The 17,755-nt window shown below is 41.1% G+C and overlaps 1 protein-coding gene across 8 annotated transcripts in view; it reads left to right on the top strand.

Annotated features, from left to right (window-relative positions):
* The window catches only part of itpr1b (inositol 1,4,5-trisphosphate receptor, type 1b), an 81,688-nt gene that overhangs the window by 51,378 nt on the left and 12,555 nt on the right, over window positions 1–17,755 (top strand). For all 8 annotated transcript variants that reach the window (XM_069162656.1, XM_069162400.1, XM_069162318.1 and 5 more), the window contains 13 exons: window positions 2,753–2,936; window positions 3,459–3,721; window positions 4,609–4,809; window positions 6,286–6,396; window positions 7,229–7,324; window positions 7,398–7,532; window positions 7,964–8,071; window positions 8,622–8,853; window positions 11,618–11,743; window positions 15,947–16,122; window positions 16,539–16,703; window positions 16,977–17,166; window positions 17,545–17,637. In XM_069162656.1, the coding sequence (XP_069018757.1) occupies window positions 2,753–2,936; window positions 3,459–3,721; window positions 4,609–4,809; window positions 6,286–6,396; window positions 7,229–7,324; window positions 7,398–7,532; window positions 7,964–8,071; window positions 8,622–8,853; window positions 11,618–11,743; window positions 15,947–16,122; window positions 16,539–16,703; window positions 16,977–17,166; window positions 17,545–17,637 (2,080 nt within the window). The remainder of the gene's footprint in view (window positions 1–2,752; window positions 2,937–3,458; window positions 3,722–4,608; window positions 4,810–6,285; window positions 6,397–7,228; window positions 7,325–7,397; window positions 7,533–7,963; window positions 8,072–8,621; window positions 8,854–11,617; window positions 11,744–15,946; window positions 16,123–16,538; window positions 16,704–16,976; window positions 17,167–17,544; window positions 17,638–17,755) is intronic.

The following is a 17,755-nucleotide window of genomic DNA, read 5'->3' as shown; positions in this document are numbered from 1 at the left end:
GCCCTGACTCTGCAGACAGAGCACAGGGCAAAAGTTGTTACATGGTGTTTGTTTTGCCTTTGGCGTATATGGCAGTCAAGAGTTCGCAAAATGATTCCCCTCACATTAGTGAATAAATCATGTTTTTATGACCACAGTCATGAGGTCTTTTCGGATCTTGTAAAGCTGCTATCCTGGAGCTGTTGTCTCTGTTTGGCGAATCAGGCCTCTTGCATAAGTCTGTTAATCAGATCACAATCAGTAAATGGTCCTATCTTGTCAACAACATGATGTTAACAGCTTGAAAAACAAGCAAGAAGAAACCGTTGCATAAAGGAGAGGAGGAAAACAATTTAATACATTAGGTGCTCTGCTTCCCTCAGGACTTGAGTCGGGTGATTCTGCAGAGATTTTCACTAAAAAGGTTTCACTGTTTCATATTCTGAAAGATTGTCTAGGCAGATATGCTACTTAAGTGCCGTGCACTGCATTTTTACATAGTTTCACTGTTCACATGTTTTTACCGTCTCTCAGAAACTTAACAGTTAAGCTAAACCTGGAAAGAGTCTTATGTAACAGGCTTTCAAAACTGCCCCACAATCTCTGTATGTGATAACTCCTGCTTGCATCAACCCCCCCCCCCCCCCCCTCCCACTTTTGGACCATTCCTCCTCCCTCTCACACCACACGTTCACTTCGTGCCGCTCTGGCAATGAAAGTCGGGCAGGGTTTTCCTCCCTCTCTCTCCTGCCACTGCTCTCCCTCTGTGGGCTGATGTAACAGTGTTTGAGCCGAGGCGCTGTGTGCCCTCACTGTAACCACTCAGCTGATTACAGGTCTTATGTAAGGAGGGATTGTTGAGAGGAAAATGGGACGGAACATATGAGCCTGCTGCAGAAAAACAACAACTCCATGCAGACAAGGCTTTCACACAAGATTGGTCTTTGTGTGGTTAAGTTATAGGCGGAACATTTCCTTCCTCACCCTGACTTCACAAACCTCTTACTCATACCTGAGAAATTCTCTGTTTTGTATTGTTGAGAAACTCATAAAAGCTAAAATTTGTGGTCTTGTGCTATTCCATGAATTTAGTTTTTACTGTAGCAGCAGTGAGTTCAGTTCTATAAACATGTAATATGTACACGCTTGCAAAGCACATATATGGTCAATGTGTGGCCTCAGCAGGTTGTGGTTGCAAACCTGTAGGTTGCATGCTTTTTGAATTTGGCTGCATGCTTTTATCAGATCTTGTCTTTGTTTTTTGCTGTTGCTTGTGTGTTTGTAAGTGTAAACAACCAGTAGAGCCCTCAGGGAGCCACAACTGCTTTGAGCCCAGGGGGCAGAGGGCAGATAGTGTAACATCAGGTGAGCATGGTGAAGCCTTACAGCATGTTTTCCTGCCACTGAGAGAGACTTGGGTAACTACTTCTAGTCAAACCCTCTGGCTCGCAGCACTGCATGAGAACTGAGACACAATGACACTATAATAAAAACTGGGCTGCTGAAAATTACAAATGTATTCTGACCTTGAAGACCTTGAATTTTAAAAAGAAACATTGCTGATAACATGCTGGTTTGTATACCGTTCAGCCTAATATTGAGTTGGTGAACCCTGTACTGCCAAAACAGCTCTGACCCATCAAGGCATGGACTCCAAAAGACCCAAGGTTTCCTGTGGTATCAGGCAGCATGACATTAGCAGCATGTCCTTAAAGTCCTGTAAGTTGAGAGGTGGGGCCTCCATTGATTTTATGTTTTTCCGGGACGTCCCACAGATGAGATCTGGGGAAATTGGAGGCCAAGTCAACACCTTCAACTCCTTGTCATGATCCTCAAACCCTTCCTGAAAATTGTGTTGCTGTGCATAAAGGCTGTTGCTTGTGCTTCATGCTGGAAGAGACCACTGCAATCAGGGAATACTGCCATGAAGGGGTGTGTGTGGTGTGCAACAGTGTTTATGCAGGTTGACATGTCAAAGTAACATCCACATGAATGCCAGCACCCAAGCCAAACATTGCCCAGAGCTTGACATTGCCTCCACCAGCTTGCCCTTTTCCCATAGTGTATCCTGCTGCTGTCTTTTCTCGAGGTGAACAACTCAACCAGCCATCCACTTAATGTAAAAGAAGACCTTCCATCGCTCCATAGACCACTTCTGATGGTCACGTGCCTATTAAAGGTGCCTTCAGTGGTGGACAGAAGTCAAGATGGGTCCATATGCAGAAAGCTGCAAAGGAGCTGGAACTGATAGAAAGGTTCTGACACCTTTCTATCAGAGCCAGCATGATGATTTCCAGTTATTTGTGGTACAGCAGTTCTTCTGTGGGGCTAAACTACACGGGCCAGCCTTGCTCCCCATGCACATCAGTGAGCCACGACCTTTTTGCTGGTTCCTCAATTGTTCTCCTTGAACCACTTTTGGTAGATACTAACCACTGCATGTCAGAAACACCCAACTAGACCTAGTTTGTGGAGGTGCTCCGACCCAGTCGTCCAGCCATCACACTGTGGCTCTTGTCAAAATCACCCAGATCCTTGTGCTCTAAAAAATGTTTCTGCTTCCAACACATCAACTTCAAGAACTGACTGTTTCCTTGTTGCCTAACACAACCCACGTCTTAGCAAGTGCCATAGTAACGTGGTCATCAATGTTGTTCACTTTACTGTCCACCACCTTAAATCAGGGTTGTCAGTGAAAGTGGTGTGTAAACTCCTCTGTTTGGAACATCAGATAATTAACCATTCTTCAAACCTTTTCTTTGATTTTCTCCAGCGGTCATTGTTTCAACGTTTAACAGGGGACAACAAGTCGGAGAAATTCTTCAAGGTGTTTTATGAGCGCATGAAGCTGGCCCAGCAGGAGATAAAAGCCACTGTGACTGTCAATACAAGTGACCTGGGCAGCAAGAAGAAGGATGAGGAACCACCAGACAAAGACACGCCAGCACGCAAGAAAGGTTAGAGGGTCAGGAGTTAGGTTCACCAAGGTAACAATAGGCCAGAGAAGAAATTCTTAGACCGTACATGTAAATTACACGTGAAACCGGCAAAGTAAACTTCTGCTGCATTCTGTGTACGAGGCCTCTGATCTGATTGAATACCCAGACTGTAATGTAAGTTGTATTTGTTGTCATTATACTTTGTCATAAAAAGCAGGAATAACAAGCAACTAACAAAGTGTCAGAAGCAGTGCAAGATGTGTAATATTTGCAAAAAACAGTTTTGTTTTTTTTAAATCCTTGTACATTCTCATTTGTACATTATGTCATTTAATACAGTATTTAGTTATAAAACATATTTTTCTTTTCTATTAAAGTAAGAAATTTAGTCAAATGACATGTTCTTGGACCAAATTAGGTCTCTCCACTGTAAAAATGCAATGTTTCCTTGAAACATGTCTAGGCGTGTACATATTCTTTGTCACACTTGTCTTATCGCCGGTGGTCTGTGTTTGACTCTCTCTCCTATACCAATGTCAGTGAAAGATGTGCCAGTGGTGGCAGTGGCGACCGAGGAGGTTAAGGAGCAGCTAGTGGAGGCCTCTGCTGTCACCAAGAAGGCCTACGCCACCTACCGCCGTGAGGCCGAAGCCGAAGAGCACCAAGCGGCCGCTGACGGCACTCCTGTCCCAACCGCTGATAAGAGCCAGGAGGAAGGCGAGATGAGTGTCATTATCACCATCATGCAGCCAATCTTGCGTCTCATGCAGCTTCTGTGCGAGAATCACAACAGAGATCTACAGGTAGACCACTTTGCTGTCAGTGAAGGGTTTTTGTTTTGACTAACTAGTCATGCCCCCTGTCAGCCCACGTCATGCTAACATTTCCTGACCTGTGTTCTGAATTTCAATCACCACACTCGATTATACAGAAACGAAACCATGTTGAAAATAGGCACCAGTTGCAGAACTTCCTGATGCAGCTGTTTCCATATCTTGTGTCTTGGTCTGGTTTCACTATGAGGAGTGTGTTAGTGTTTAGTAATGGCTAGTTCCAGCAGCCCAGACAGAAGACTTCCTTCTTGCACTGACTCTGTTTACAGCCCAAAGCAGGAAAGGCTTTCTTTAAATGATTGTTGGCTCGGTGCGGAATCTCTCTGTCTCACCCATCCTGACCCCGTGTGGGTGCAAGATATTGATTTACTGCTCGCCATTCTGCACAGATGATCAATTCATTGAGATGTTTTGGTTCTTCCAAAGTCATCACAATTGTCTCGCTGCCGTATAGGTTTCCATGCCTAACAAGAAGTAAAAGTGGAGCCATCACGACTTTTTATTTTTAGTTCTCTTTTCAGAGAAAAATAACATCTTTTAGATTTCCTGATCAGGAGCTTAAAGAATATTTATGATACCACACTCTCTCTTCACTGAGATGAATCATCTTTTATTAATACTTTGTTGGATTTTCTTTTCTCAATGTCAAATCTCACAGTTTTCATTTCCTTATTTGTAAATTAAAGCAAAAACTGTTGTCGACATGTCATACCGCCTAAGTCCATGATAACAAACTAAGTCCCAATAGTCAAGTCAAGTCACACAAACACAACAGAGTGAAGAATTAAAAGTCAGATAATAAAAAGGGACATGCCTGTGAAGTATTTAACTCTATTTATCTCATTGTTCTCCTCCAGAACTTTCTACGCAACCAGAATAACAAGAACAACTATAATCTGGTGTGTGAGACTCTCCAGTTCCTGGACTGTATCTGCGGCAGCACCACAGGAGGACTCGGGCTTTTGGGACTGTACATCAACGAGAAGAACGTAGGACTCATCAACCAGACTGTGGAGAGCCTCACTGAATACTGCCAGGGTCCCTGTCATGAGAACCAGGTGATACATGTACACACTGAACACTGCAGTGCAAGCTAGCAGTTAAGACGTACCTTTTAATACTTCATGAAAAAATAGATTATCTATCAAATTAACGTGGGGGCGACTCTTCATCTCCGTCATCATACTGGTGCTTTTGTTTGGGTGGTATTGTAATTATCCCTGAGTGCTTCATGCCCAGCTCAGCTGCCGTGCTGAAGCTTCACAGTCTCTCATCTCTCTTCAACCACGCAACGCCTCTGGGCAGTGTGCCTTTGTTTGTTCTTTGGCACAGATTAGCATCGCTTGGTCTTCTCACATGATGGTGGCATCCTGTGTTGTTACTGCCGTCGGGTCATTTTATCTTAGTGTGAAACTGGCATGACTAAACAATCAACTGGCTAAATGCAGTCACTGTGTGAACAGATTTCAGTAACTTCGGACGGAGCTAATTGCTTCGCCAGACTAAACACAGCTCTTTGTTCATGTGCACTAACAGGGACAAGTGCAGGAATTGTTTTTGTTTTATATGTTCTGTTTGTGTAGTTTTAAATATATTTGTTAAATTGTATTTAGACACCCTAAAACATTTGGCTGCCACAAGCCATTGATCAGTTCATGTACATGCATGGTAATATAGTCATTTGTGAGTACGAAGTCAATACTTCTGAAACTTGACTAATAGTTGTGAAATGTTATCATGTGAAATAGTGTCTTGGACAAAGATCGGAAGTCAGTTTGAACAAAGATGCCCTGAACCAATCATGACATGTATCAGTCAAATTAATACAAACTGTGGTGAACTGTAAAAACCTGAGTCAAGTCAGTGTTTGGTTTTTATCACCTTTCATCTTTAAAACGACACCAGCTCTTCTATTTACACTTAGTTATTAAGGTACCTGGCAAGTAGGTTGTTCAGCAACTTGGAGAAATGTCTCAGTTTGACTCAGTGTCTCCCATATCTTTAAGTTATCCAGACTGAGCCCCATGATGTTGAAATCAGGGCTCTGTTGGCCCCATAACACCTATTGTGGGACTTTTTGGTCTTCTTGTTGCAGAAGATGACTCTTATTGGCAGGCTACAGGTTTGAGGTTGCTGTAGCATTCTGCATAAGGAAACTGGGACCAATCAGATGACTCGATCAGACCAATATCCAGTCTTCTGAAGATATGACGTGCTTTATTTTGATACATCGGATCAGTGCCAGCATCTCTGTTGTGATATAAGTTTATAGAAATCAGTAACAGTAATTGTGCATCAGTACAAACGATGGGATTGGCGAAGAGCTTGACTTGTTATATAGATTATTACTGTATTTATTATCAAATCATCATTGAAAATACTAGTGTGCTGTACTGCTTTATATAGCTTTATATATAAAATATATATATATGTTCTTTAAATGTCAGACTTTTTCCATAAAAGTCCTGACAATCAGGATTCCAAAATCCCTCTCCTGCTAAAAGCATTTCCATTTATTTTCTTGTGTTCCTCAGAACTGCATTGCGACTCATGAGTGCAATGGTATTGACATCATCATCGCTCTCATCCTCAATGACATCAACCCCCTTGGCAAGAAGAGGATGGATCTGGTGCTGGAGCTCAAAGTGAGTACTCATTGGTTTATTTAGTGGATCTGAAGAGCGGAAACACTTTTTGAAACAGATCAGTGTTTTTATTTTGTGTTTATTTCCTCTGCTGGTTCATTTCGTACAGACGTCACATGAGAATATGAGAACATCACATGATTGTTCTGTCAGAGGCACAAGACTTTTTAATCGCTTGAAATTAATGAGTTTTAAAGCAGGGGACAGGACATTCTAATTCATACGGGGGAAAAATGAATCATTGAATTGCAAAGTTATTTAACCATTAGGTTAGGTTAGGTTAGGTTAGGTAGTTACTTTATTAATCCCCAAGAGGAATTTTTTTTTTTTCACTACAGCAGCATACAGGAAGCAATAGATAATAATAGAATAATAGAAAACAGTAAAATAGCAGTAAAATAGCAGTAAAAATATTAAATATAAAATATAAAATGCACAGTATATACAGTACAGTATATATCTATATATATTATATACAAAAATGACATCACTGACAGTAGCTCAGAAAATAATAATGCAATGTAGCCACAAGTGTCTCATGATAGAAGTTAAGACACCTCGTTCACAAGAGCTCATTGCAGGAGATTCTCAAAACAATGTTGACTGTAAGTAGTTAAGCCAAAATATGCTGTTACAACGCTTCCTTATAAAGTGTTCCATCACAAATTACATAACAGTGACTATGTAATATTTACATATGGATTTCCTCTTCGGTCGTTTTTGATTCACATAAAATCAGCCTGTGATTTACAATGCAGAATGCTGAACATCAGGTAGATAAAATAACCTTGATCATGTTCGTGCTGTTATCTTTCCTCTCATCTTTTCACAGAATAATGCCTCCAAGCTGCTTCTTGCAATTATGGAGAGTCGCCATGACAGTGAGAATGCTGAGAGGATATTGTACAATATGCGACCTAAAGAGCTGGTGCGTATGACCCCATGCAAAGCATCACATGGCATGAAGTGGATGTTATCATGACAAGTCTGTATTCTCGCAGGTGGAGGTGATCAAGAAGGCCTACATGCAGGGTGAGATAGAGGTGGAGGAGCCGCAGGAGGGTGAGGATGGAGAGGAGGAGCATTCTGCATCTCCACGTAATGTCGGCCATAATATCTACATCTTGGCACATCAAGTAAGCCAACAACTATCTACAAATAAAATCAGTGTGGACAGACTGTGCGCAAACGCTGGAGCACAAGCACAGCTGCATAATGTAGTACATCACCAATAGATTTCCAGAGACCTTTTGGTTTTTGTATGTGTCAACTGCTGTGGCTGCTATAAACATGTAATACCTGTCACTCTGCACTCATCTCTATTTAAGCCCTCAGGCTGAACGCTGCGCATAGCATCAATTCATTATAATGACAATAATTATAGTTATGTAACACCAACTGTCAGTCCCCACCCTGCAGCTTTGTGGCTGGATGGATGGATTATCTTACATCCAAAGAATAATAAAATAGCATGATTTGTATCCAGGTGCATATTTGCACATTATAGGCAACATTTTGTGGTCGTAGTATAAACAATCTTTCTGACGATAATCTGTCACTGTTTCAGTTAGCCCGTCACAACAAGGAACTGCAGGCTATGTTGAAGCCAGGGGGGACATACGGAGAGGGGGATGAGGCCCTGGAGTTCTATGCCAAACATACAGCACAGATAGAGGTCAGTTGTTGGCTCCATGCCCGTGCTAAACTGTGCTATTTCACATCTGCTGATGTCTTTATGGTATTTTATCTTTAATTTACTGTCTCACTGTGATGTTTTCCCACAATATCACTGTTGTATGCTCTCTATCTGACATCTATTGCCAGATGTCTGCGTTAGTTTGAGAGGATTGCGACATGCTTTGGCATAACAATGGACTTGAGGCATGTGATAATGCTTTTCTTGGCCTCCTTTTCAGTTTCATTTTGTCCCGAGGCAGGATGACAAGCACCTTTGGCATGTTTGCACATTTTCCTTTGTGCACGCAAGTGAGCAGAAGGAAGGCTGATTGTTTAAAGTGTTTTTAGTTTAAGGTGTTGCTTCAGTTCATTAGCTGCTTTCATGAAGAAAGTCAACACAACAGTGCAGTTTTTACCAGTCCATTTGAATGAATAAATAACCTATTCATATGATCTATAAACACTGTGCCTTGTAGAATGAAGGTGGATTTGCCCACTACAGTGACAGAGAGTTTGTGATTGGTGGCTGCTGCTGTGGTTGTGTCCAGATTGTACGGTTGGACCGCACTATGGAGCAGATAGTCTTTCCTGTGCCCAACATCTGCGAGTTCCTCACCCAAGAGTCCAAGCTGCGTGTCTACTACACCACAGAGCGTGATGAGCAAGGCAGCAAGATTAATGACTTCTTTCTGCGCTCTGAGGATCTCTTCAATGAGATGAATTGGCAGAAGAAGCTGCGAGGTACTCAAGAGGCTACTGGTGACACCAACACAGTTCCCTGTAAGTTTTTCTCCCCAACTCTTTATCTTCTAGTGCCAGGTTTGCACTCTTTTTCTCGAGCATCCCTCCGGGTTCCCAAACTCCTTTGCAAGCCAAATTTCCCTGCAAGTCATTCTGGCATTTTGCCAACTCAAGATCTCGTAATCCACAAAAATATACATATACTTTAAAGGATGATAAGGCCTCAGGCACCAAGGCAAGATTATATTTAGTAAAAATGGTTAAGCAGCAAATATGAAGCTTTCTTTTATGACTCTTATCTGATGGTATTCCTGTGTTATTTAACAAGTTGTCAACACTGAAAACACTGTGAACGGCCAGCTGTGATTAAAAAAAACAACAACAACACGGGTACAACTACAGCAAAAACAGGTCATGGCACTGTTGGAACTCAAAAATGACAACACAAACAAATCCAACACAGATATGTTCGACAATCAGACAGGTCGAACTTGAAGTTTGAGTTGTGCCAACCACATAACTCTTAGGTATTAGCTGCACAGTCAGCAGAGCTGTTAACTGTTTGGGTAGTTTCAAAGCACTTAGAGGAATACAGTCTTCCTTCACAAACACAACAGTTTGTCTTATTTTATTATGACAAATATTGCAAGGTCCATGTGTGAGAAGCTCTTCTCTCTTAGCTCGAAACCTGGAGGGATGGAAGTGGAGAAGTGTGTAAACCTTGATAAGTTGCTTAGACTTAAGTTACAGTATAGTCATTTTATTTACAATAATAATAATACATTATAATATTGATTACGTTAAAGGTTAAGATAGGATAACAAAACATGTTGTAAAGTTGTGAAGTGATGTTTGCCACCCTGGAAAGAGTGATGTCAGCGTGGTTCTGTTATTGTCTGTCTCCATATATTTTTTGGTGAGATCACAGCAGCAGATTCCTGTGGTTTGTCTTTCTGGAAACTGAAAACAAATGAAGGAAGCCAACTGAGTTAGCAGGATTCTCCAAATCTGTCCCATTTTAATGGGATTAACAGGCTGACCTGTTAATCTACCTGCTAGCATGAGGTCACACTCAGTCAGACAGCCTTTGCTTCTGACATGGCACAACCTTACTGCAGACAAATCACAGCAGGGTAATGGACACGTCAGCATAGGGGAGATTAGAAACAGGATGCCAACACATAGGGAGATGTTTTCTGAGCACCACATAGAAAGAATAGTGAAGGGAAAAAAATCCTAACGTGCCTCCTCCTCACGTTAGTCTTTTATTTTTCCCTAATGATAAATGTAAGAGCCACAAGTGTATTATATTAGTTAATTTGAATTCCGGGAATATAAATCATTACATTTCTGAATTATGCTCATTGTGCAGGAACTAAGATATGTAAAATATATTGAAAGACATTTATGAATGACGCTCCCTTTTTTTTTGTGATTTAATGACGTCATGATGGCAGCAGGTGCCAAACAGAGAGCTGCATTAGACATGGGAGCATGTAGTTTTTCTACCGTGTGACAGAGTATATTATTTGTGTTTTCAGTTAACGCTTTGCTGTGTAAAATAAAGATAAAAGGAAAAGAGTTTAAAGATCTAGCTCGTAATCGTACGAAACGAAGTCACTGTGTCCGCAGCTCATTAGCGGCTTAATAATGGACAACGCAGACGGAGCGCTGCTACAGTAAATCAAGTAGTTAGTCATTCATACTCTTTTCAGTTTCCCTTTGAACCCCTGACTGATTCTCCGTCAGTGTTTGCTTTGTTTACATCTGTACACTCTTGGTGGAGGAGCACGTTGTGGCCTGCCCCATGGTCAGGCCTGAAGGAAGTCTATAATGTGAAATCATGTGAGGAGAACCACCTCTTCCCTATCTAAAATGAATCAGCACAGCAAGAGACTACATTGTTCCGCTGGTGCGAACCACTCGTCATAAATATGGTGACTTCAGTTGCTAAAAGTCCCCACCTTCTTTTCTAATGAATAGCTGGGCTCAAAATAGCATTGGCCACGATACTGATCTCCTGACCAAGGTCTAAAGAGGGCCTGTGTGTCTGTATACAAATATGTGCATGTGTTTTTTACTCTTCTAAACTTAGAATGGTTTAGTTGATGTGAAACATGGATGACTTTTGGTTTTCTTTTTGTACTTAAAATGATTTACATTTTCCCTGATTTTACACTTCAAAGTGATTTAGTTGTTTAAAGTTTTTTGGTGATTGTAAAGTCAAAGAGACCTCACAGAGCATTGTGGTTTGTTTGATTTAATGTGTTTTCCTCCCCCCCCCAAATTACATGTACCAAATCAACCAAAAAGTTCATCTTAGATTTAGGGTGTTTTGAAATGAATGGCTAGTTAAAAAAAAACATGTTCAAAATGTTCTGTTCACCGCTTAGGTTATCGATGTCATAAATTGTTAATGGCACCATTTTATAGTTGCAACGCAAAATTTTATAGAAAGGGAGAGTTTTGAAACTTGTAATTGGATAACAAAAACTGCTGTCAACAAATGTAGTTCAGGGGTTTCAGTGGCATCTTTACAGCAGAGTTGGGTATCTGTAGTGCAAAGTCAAGCCTCCCCATCTTTTCTTTGATTAATATTCATTGAAAATTTAATTTGAATCCATTTAGCTAATTTTGATGTGAAACAATGATTTGTCATAATGTGTTTTACTTGCTGTAAACTAAAGTGCTCTATTAGCTAAGCTGTAAAAAGCACAGTTAATGTGGAGATGTCTGCATGATGTTTGGATGCTGCAGTGCTCTCTCTGCAGTACAATGACCTGTGTGGATTTGCTTCCTCCAGCCCAGCCCATCCTGTACTGGTGCTCCAGGAACATGTCGTTCTGGAGCAGCATCTCCTTCAACCTGGCTGTGTTAATGAACCTGCTCGTGGCCTTCTTCTACCCTCTGGAAGGTGTCCGAGGTGGAGGTCAGTCAGTCTTCATCTTTTAAACTCTTGGTTCGTCCTAATACACTCACCTTGGTAAACTCTTTATTTGAGGGTCTGGAGGGATATTGTGACACGGGTGCAGCTTCCTGCTGCCAGGTGAAAAGAAACATCAGTCAGCTCAGCGTGTGTCAGAGGAAGTTTTCGTAGACCACCTCTGGGCAACTTTGGAGTTAAGGTCAATGTAAACTCTCATTAGTCTGAAAGACGGAGAGGAAGAGATTTTGTGTCAGCCAGTTTCCAAAACCACTCAATTGGAAGCCACACCCACTTTCCAGAGTCATTGACAAGTTGTGAAAATGGGAAGAGCTCTACCACGGTCCTTTTCTCTTCTGTCCCTGTGTGAAAATGACAGTGACATTAAACAGGGCTTCATGTTTAAAGGTTTGAGCTTAAAGGGGACAAACTGAAGTGATGTCACATGAGTTTGTGTCAGTTGGAGACGAAGACTACAAGTTTTTTTTTGTTTTTTTTTGGGGGGGGGGGGGGGGAGTTAGTGTTATAAATAACGTAGCCTAGCATATTATCTCTGCTTGAGGTTAAATATGCCATTACTCCCATAACACACCCTGATCTCAAGCTGAATTATCACCGTTCAGCATGTATTGTGGGTGATAAAGTTACGCGATTTTGACAAGAAAGATCATTGCATGGAAAGATAATATCTCTGCTCATCTGCATCACTGTAGATCTTTTTCTTTTAACGCTTTAAGCATGAGTCCAGCAGCATTTTAGAAGAGTGATGTTAAATTCATGGGGCACCATTTTTAGGATTCTTTGCTCAAACAATAACTTCATATCTGCTTAGCGCCAGCTTTAAAAATGGGATGATTCAAAGTAATCACAAACAGCAGAAGTGTTTTCAATTTGAGATCTTAACTGCAGATAATAGATTGCGTCATTTAACAGCTCTTAATGTGACTGAGCATTCGCATCCCAGCATTTGCAATTTCTTTTTTTTTTTTTTTTTTTTTACATTTTTTTCATCGCATTTGGCATGTATCACATACAGAAAGATGCATTATTAGTGCAAAGACTTTACAGAAGTTCCCGTGCCTGAGAAACCTCATTGGGTGTAGCCTCACACCTCCCTAACAAAAGTGAGTTTCTCCACAAGCAGAGGTGTGATGTGAATGTAATCCTAGCTGAAGACTTGGATCTTGAACTTCAGTCCCCTCACAAAAGAGCAAGATGGATTTGTTCTTAATTAGGTCCTGACCTGTTTATTGATTCGGTACCTTTTCTGAGCTTGACACTAACACGACTCAACATCTCATCAGAGTTCTTGTCTCATCTCCCAATGCTATTGGTTTGAGTAGTTATCTGCTCTGTATGTAACACTCCTGGTAATTAGGTGTGTATTTGTATGCATGTGTGTGCGTGTGCATGCAGACTGTAAATACTGTGGTCACCCCATAAGGCCAGAATTTCTAGCGGGAAATACAATATCATGCTTCATCACTGACTGTGGAGCTCGAGATAGCATTTAAAGGGACACCTACCTGATTAGAGGCAAATACACATACAGCAAGAGTTCAAATGCAATATTTTACACTTTCCTTGGGATTTATTTGTGGTCTTGATGTCCATAAGATATTCTGTGCTTTTTTTTAAAAAAAAGTGTTGCATTCATGTCACATCAGTTATTGTAATTAGTGGTTTCTGTCCTTAGCATTCAACAGTTGATCATGTCAACTTAAGTCCATCATTTAAGACAATTAAACACAAAAGTTCATGAATTCATTGGGATATTTTCAAAGCACAGTATTTTTAACCCTCACACGGCCGCAGTCTCACAACCATCCTGTGATTTCTAGGTTGGCATACGCTCATAATTGTTAAATCATGAGAATCTTTCCAGTTGCTGTCAATCATCCCACCTGAACATGGTAATAAAGTTCATAATTTAAATGAAAATCATACTCTGAGGTACCTGACAAAAATCAAGTCTATACTACCTTCATTGGTTAATCTATTATCTGTTGTGTGTTAAGTCATTTTGGGATTTCACTGTACATTTTTTTAAACAAAAACATTGTCAATAATTTTGCCAGCCCTTAAGCATCTGTGATGTCATTGTAATGTTAAATCAAGTTTTCAATGTATGCATAAAAAACAGAGGCAAAAAATGTATCAACACTCATAAATGAAGAGAGTTCTTCATTTAAAATAATAATAACATTTTCAAAAACTTCTTAAAGAATAACAAAGACAAAAAAACAGGGTTAAATCAGCGTCTTTGTGGGATCTACATATTTGACCTCGTTCCCCTCATCATGTTAACCTCTGCTCAGTCAGGTTTTTTCATATAGCCCTACTTTAGAGATTTAGGCTGGGAAACTCTGTGCTGTTGGGTCACAAGATGTAACAGATTACTTCAGATAGGGAATTCATTCCAACAGAGATGTCGAGGGACATCAGTTCCTGCGTGACAGGAATTTCCTCACCACCCAAAGGACAAAGTGACAGAGCTGAGTGTGTTTTTACGTGCATTTTCTTTTTTCTTTTTTTTTTTGCTTATTTCTTTCCTTTTTTTCTCAGTTCTCCTTGAGGGCAGTGTTTGTGGGGATGTGAAAAGCCGCATCCATTAAGGCTTTCATTGTTCCACTGCAAAGAGAAGCACACATTGTGACTCGCATAAACTTTCAATTGTTCTGGCTGGGGTCAAACGGCGAGGTCCCTTTTGTTTGAACTTCCTTGCAGTGGAGTAGAAGAGACAAAAAAAGAGGTTGTTAGCTTCACTTTACAAACTCACTGTGGTTTGTGGTGTCAAAGGTCTTCGGAAAGCTTAGAAGTTCATCCCGGGCCATGCCAGTCTGTTCAAAATGGCTTAAGTTATGTTGGCTTCCAAATGAAGCTAGTTATTATGCATTAAGAAAAAAAACCTGAGCCTTTAGTTGCACAATGATGAATGCTTATGTCTAAACAGATGCATACACACAAATCCAGGACAGGCACTATGTCCTGGACTCATATGAGCTCCGATGGTTCTTCATATTCATGCAAACTGATTATGAAACTCCCCCACTGGACTTAATTTGGTCACAACTAGCATTTATTGCGAGTGTTACAACATTACAGAAATCTGTTGTAGGGGACAGTTTTCAGTGGCACCCGGAAGTGTGGAAGTCAGTAATAAAGGCTTGAATATCTCCAGGCTACCGAGCTCCTGTAGATTAATGCTGCGGTTCAGGTCAGGTGGGGGTTTGTGTCGACCAGTAATCATGGACAGTGGAGCTTGTAGCTCAGCCGCCTTTCAACATTGAGAAACTTGGATCTGTGTAGTGTAAGTAGTTTAGTGTAAGGTTAAGTCTCTCTATCTTCTTATAGCTGCAGATGAGCGATGAATGGCCTCAGACTGTAGGTGTGTGACGTCCGAGCTACTGTGTCTGGGTTGGGTGCCAAATCCGGACGCGCAAGTAGCCTGTTACGATGCTGTACCTAGGACCATCGCTGATGAACTTGGCTGGAGCCAAGTGTATTTTTAGCCAACAGGAGGTTATGTAACAAGTACCTGTTATGTTATCTGTACACACAAGAAGGAAGCCTCGGAAGGAAGAGGATTGAGGGAGAAATCGAGAGTGATCCTTTTAGTGCCTCGGACAAAAGTGACCGACTTCCTTTGCAACGTGACAAATGTGTTTTTGTGTGAGCATGCAGGAATTAGATTGACAAGGTGATGCAGCTTTTCCGCTGCTCTGGACTTGGCACTGAGCTGTTTCCTGGTGAGCTCATGATAATGCTTTGCTGACCTCCAATGATTAATGTGGAACATTAATTGTCTAAAAAAAAATAACACTACCACACACACACAAAAACATTATTTTTTTACCTTCTTTGAATAAGACATTCTGCCTTCGAGGGAATGTTGATCTACAAGTTTCCAAAGTATATTTATGAATAAGTAAATATGAATCAAGGGCTTACTGAAAAGAGCATGCATGCCTTCTTTTTCTGCAAGTATGAAATTGCTGCATTAATGCTGATGCCACAGTTCTTTGTGAAACTGTAAAGAAGACAAACTGGTGAAGTATGGTGTACAGATGTCAAGTAGTGTGACATGTATCACTAATGAGGGAAAAAATAGGAAAATAAAATGTTTGTACTTACTTTAGTTGACTGTAATAGAAACGATTGAAGGGAAAGTCTCACATCTCTCCCCGATGTGACCTCCTCCGTCCTCAGGCACCCTGGAGCCCCATCTGTCTGCCCTGCTATGGATGGCCATGCTGGTGTCTCTGGCTATTGTCATAGTCTTGCCTCAGCCTCACGGCATCAGGGCGCTCATTGCCTCCACCATCCTGCGCCTGATCTTCTCTGTCGGCTTAGAGCCCACGCTGCTCTTCCTGGGAGGTTTCAATGTAAGTGTGCATTAGTGTGTTTCAGTGTCAGATTCAGATATGCTTTACTGCCCAGTGGATGATCCACTGAAAATTTGTTTTAGCACAAGTCGCAATCACATACCAAACATTAAGCTAACATTGAACTTGCTCATACAGGAGTAATGTGTACACAGTGGCGACTGCCAGTAGTGTAACGCAACATTAAGCATTCAACCAACACTTTGCAAGTGGACATGCAGGCACACTGAGTTGTTAGGTAGCATTACAGCTGCTAATAGAAATGTGCCGATGCATAACTCCAAGGGATTCAACCAGTAGGCAGGACAATGGCCATTTTGAAATCGCAATACCACCATAAACCTTACTTTTTTTTACTCTCCTTGAACATTCTGTGTTTCATTTCTATGTGATGTGTGCGTTCTTTTGTTCTTCAGCTATGTAATAAGGTCATCTTCCTGACGAGCTTCGTTGGGAACCGAGGAACCTTCACACGTGGCTACATAGCCATGATCATGGATGTGGAGTTCCTGTACCACCTGCTCTACCTGATTATCTGCTCCCTGGGGGTCTTTGTCCATGTCTTCTTTTACAGTCTGCTAGTACGTGAGCGCACATACAAAACATATAATCTTAACCCTATTCACTGCACAACTATTCAAATGCTAAAAATGACAGTAAAAACTAGGTTCATCTTGTCCTGAATAGAAATGAAGACTGCATAGTATACAATTGTTCATTGTTACTTTGCATTGCTACCAAGAGAAACGTGAGATTTATCCACCCTCATGGTCTCATTTACACATAAAGTTCCTCCTTTTTAATGCACGTTTCACAGACAGATACACACACCTCTGAATCCTTCCTCTTTTCAGCTCTTTGATCTGGTTTACCGAGAGGAGACCTTGCTGAACGTAATCAAGAGCGTCACCCGCAATGGCCGCTCTATTGTTCTGACAGCCGTGTTGGCTCTTATCCTCGTCTACCTATTCTCTATTGTGGGCTATATCTTCTTCAAGGATGACTTCATTTTGGCTGTCGACAGGATACCCAACAAAACACTAGGTAAGTCCAAATACAGGTTTCCTCTCATTCCCTTCTTGGGATGAACATGCGTTTCTTGTCCTCCCTGACCCAGACACTCAAGATACTGAAACATGGAATTACATTTCATTTAGCTGACGCTTTTATCCAAAGCGACTTACAATAAATGTTTTCTTCAGTCACCAATACACACTGCATGTCTGAAAAACATCAGTGTCGCAAAAGAATTCAAGAAATATGTCCAATTTTTCTTCATTAATTTCCTTTAAAACTATCCACCTTTCTTTTAGCATCACCTACACATTGCGTCACAGTGGAAAAATAAATGTTTGACTCACAAACGTGAAACCTGTACAGTTTATGCAGTTGCATAATGTATTGTTGTTCCCAACTGAACAGAACATGGAGCCAGTATGGTGGGAGAGTTCTTCTCCGGTGGAGTGTGTCAGAAAGAAAATGGAGAGAACTGTTCAGCAGAGACCGTGATGGATGGTAGGTTGAAAAAAAAAAACGAGAGGTAAATGTGTGCATGTGTACATGAGGTTGCGGGCTCGAAGGGTTATTTTAAGTGTTAATCCATGTGTTTGTGCATGCGTGTCTCTCAAGAGAT

Source organism: Embiotoca jacksoni, unplaced genomic scaffold, assembly GCF_022577435.1.
Source record: "Embiotoca jacksoni isolate LCO1_2020_lvr unplaced genomic scaffold, fEmbJac1.0.p SCAF_1, whole genome shotgun sequence".
Lineage (NCBI taxonomy): Eukaryota > Metazoa > Chordata > Actinopteri > Embiotocidae > Embiotoca > Embiotoca jacksoni.
Note: the sequence above shows the minus strand (reverse complement) of the source record. Positions and strands in the feature narration are given on the sequence as shown.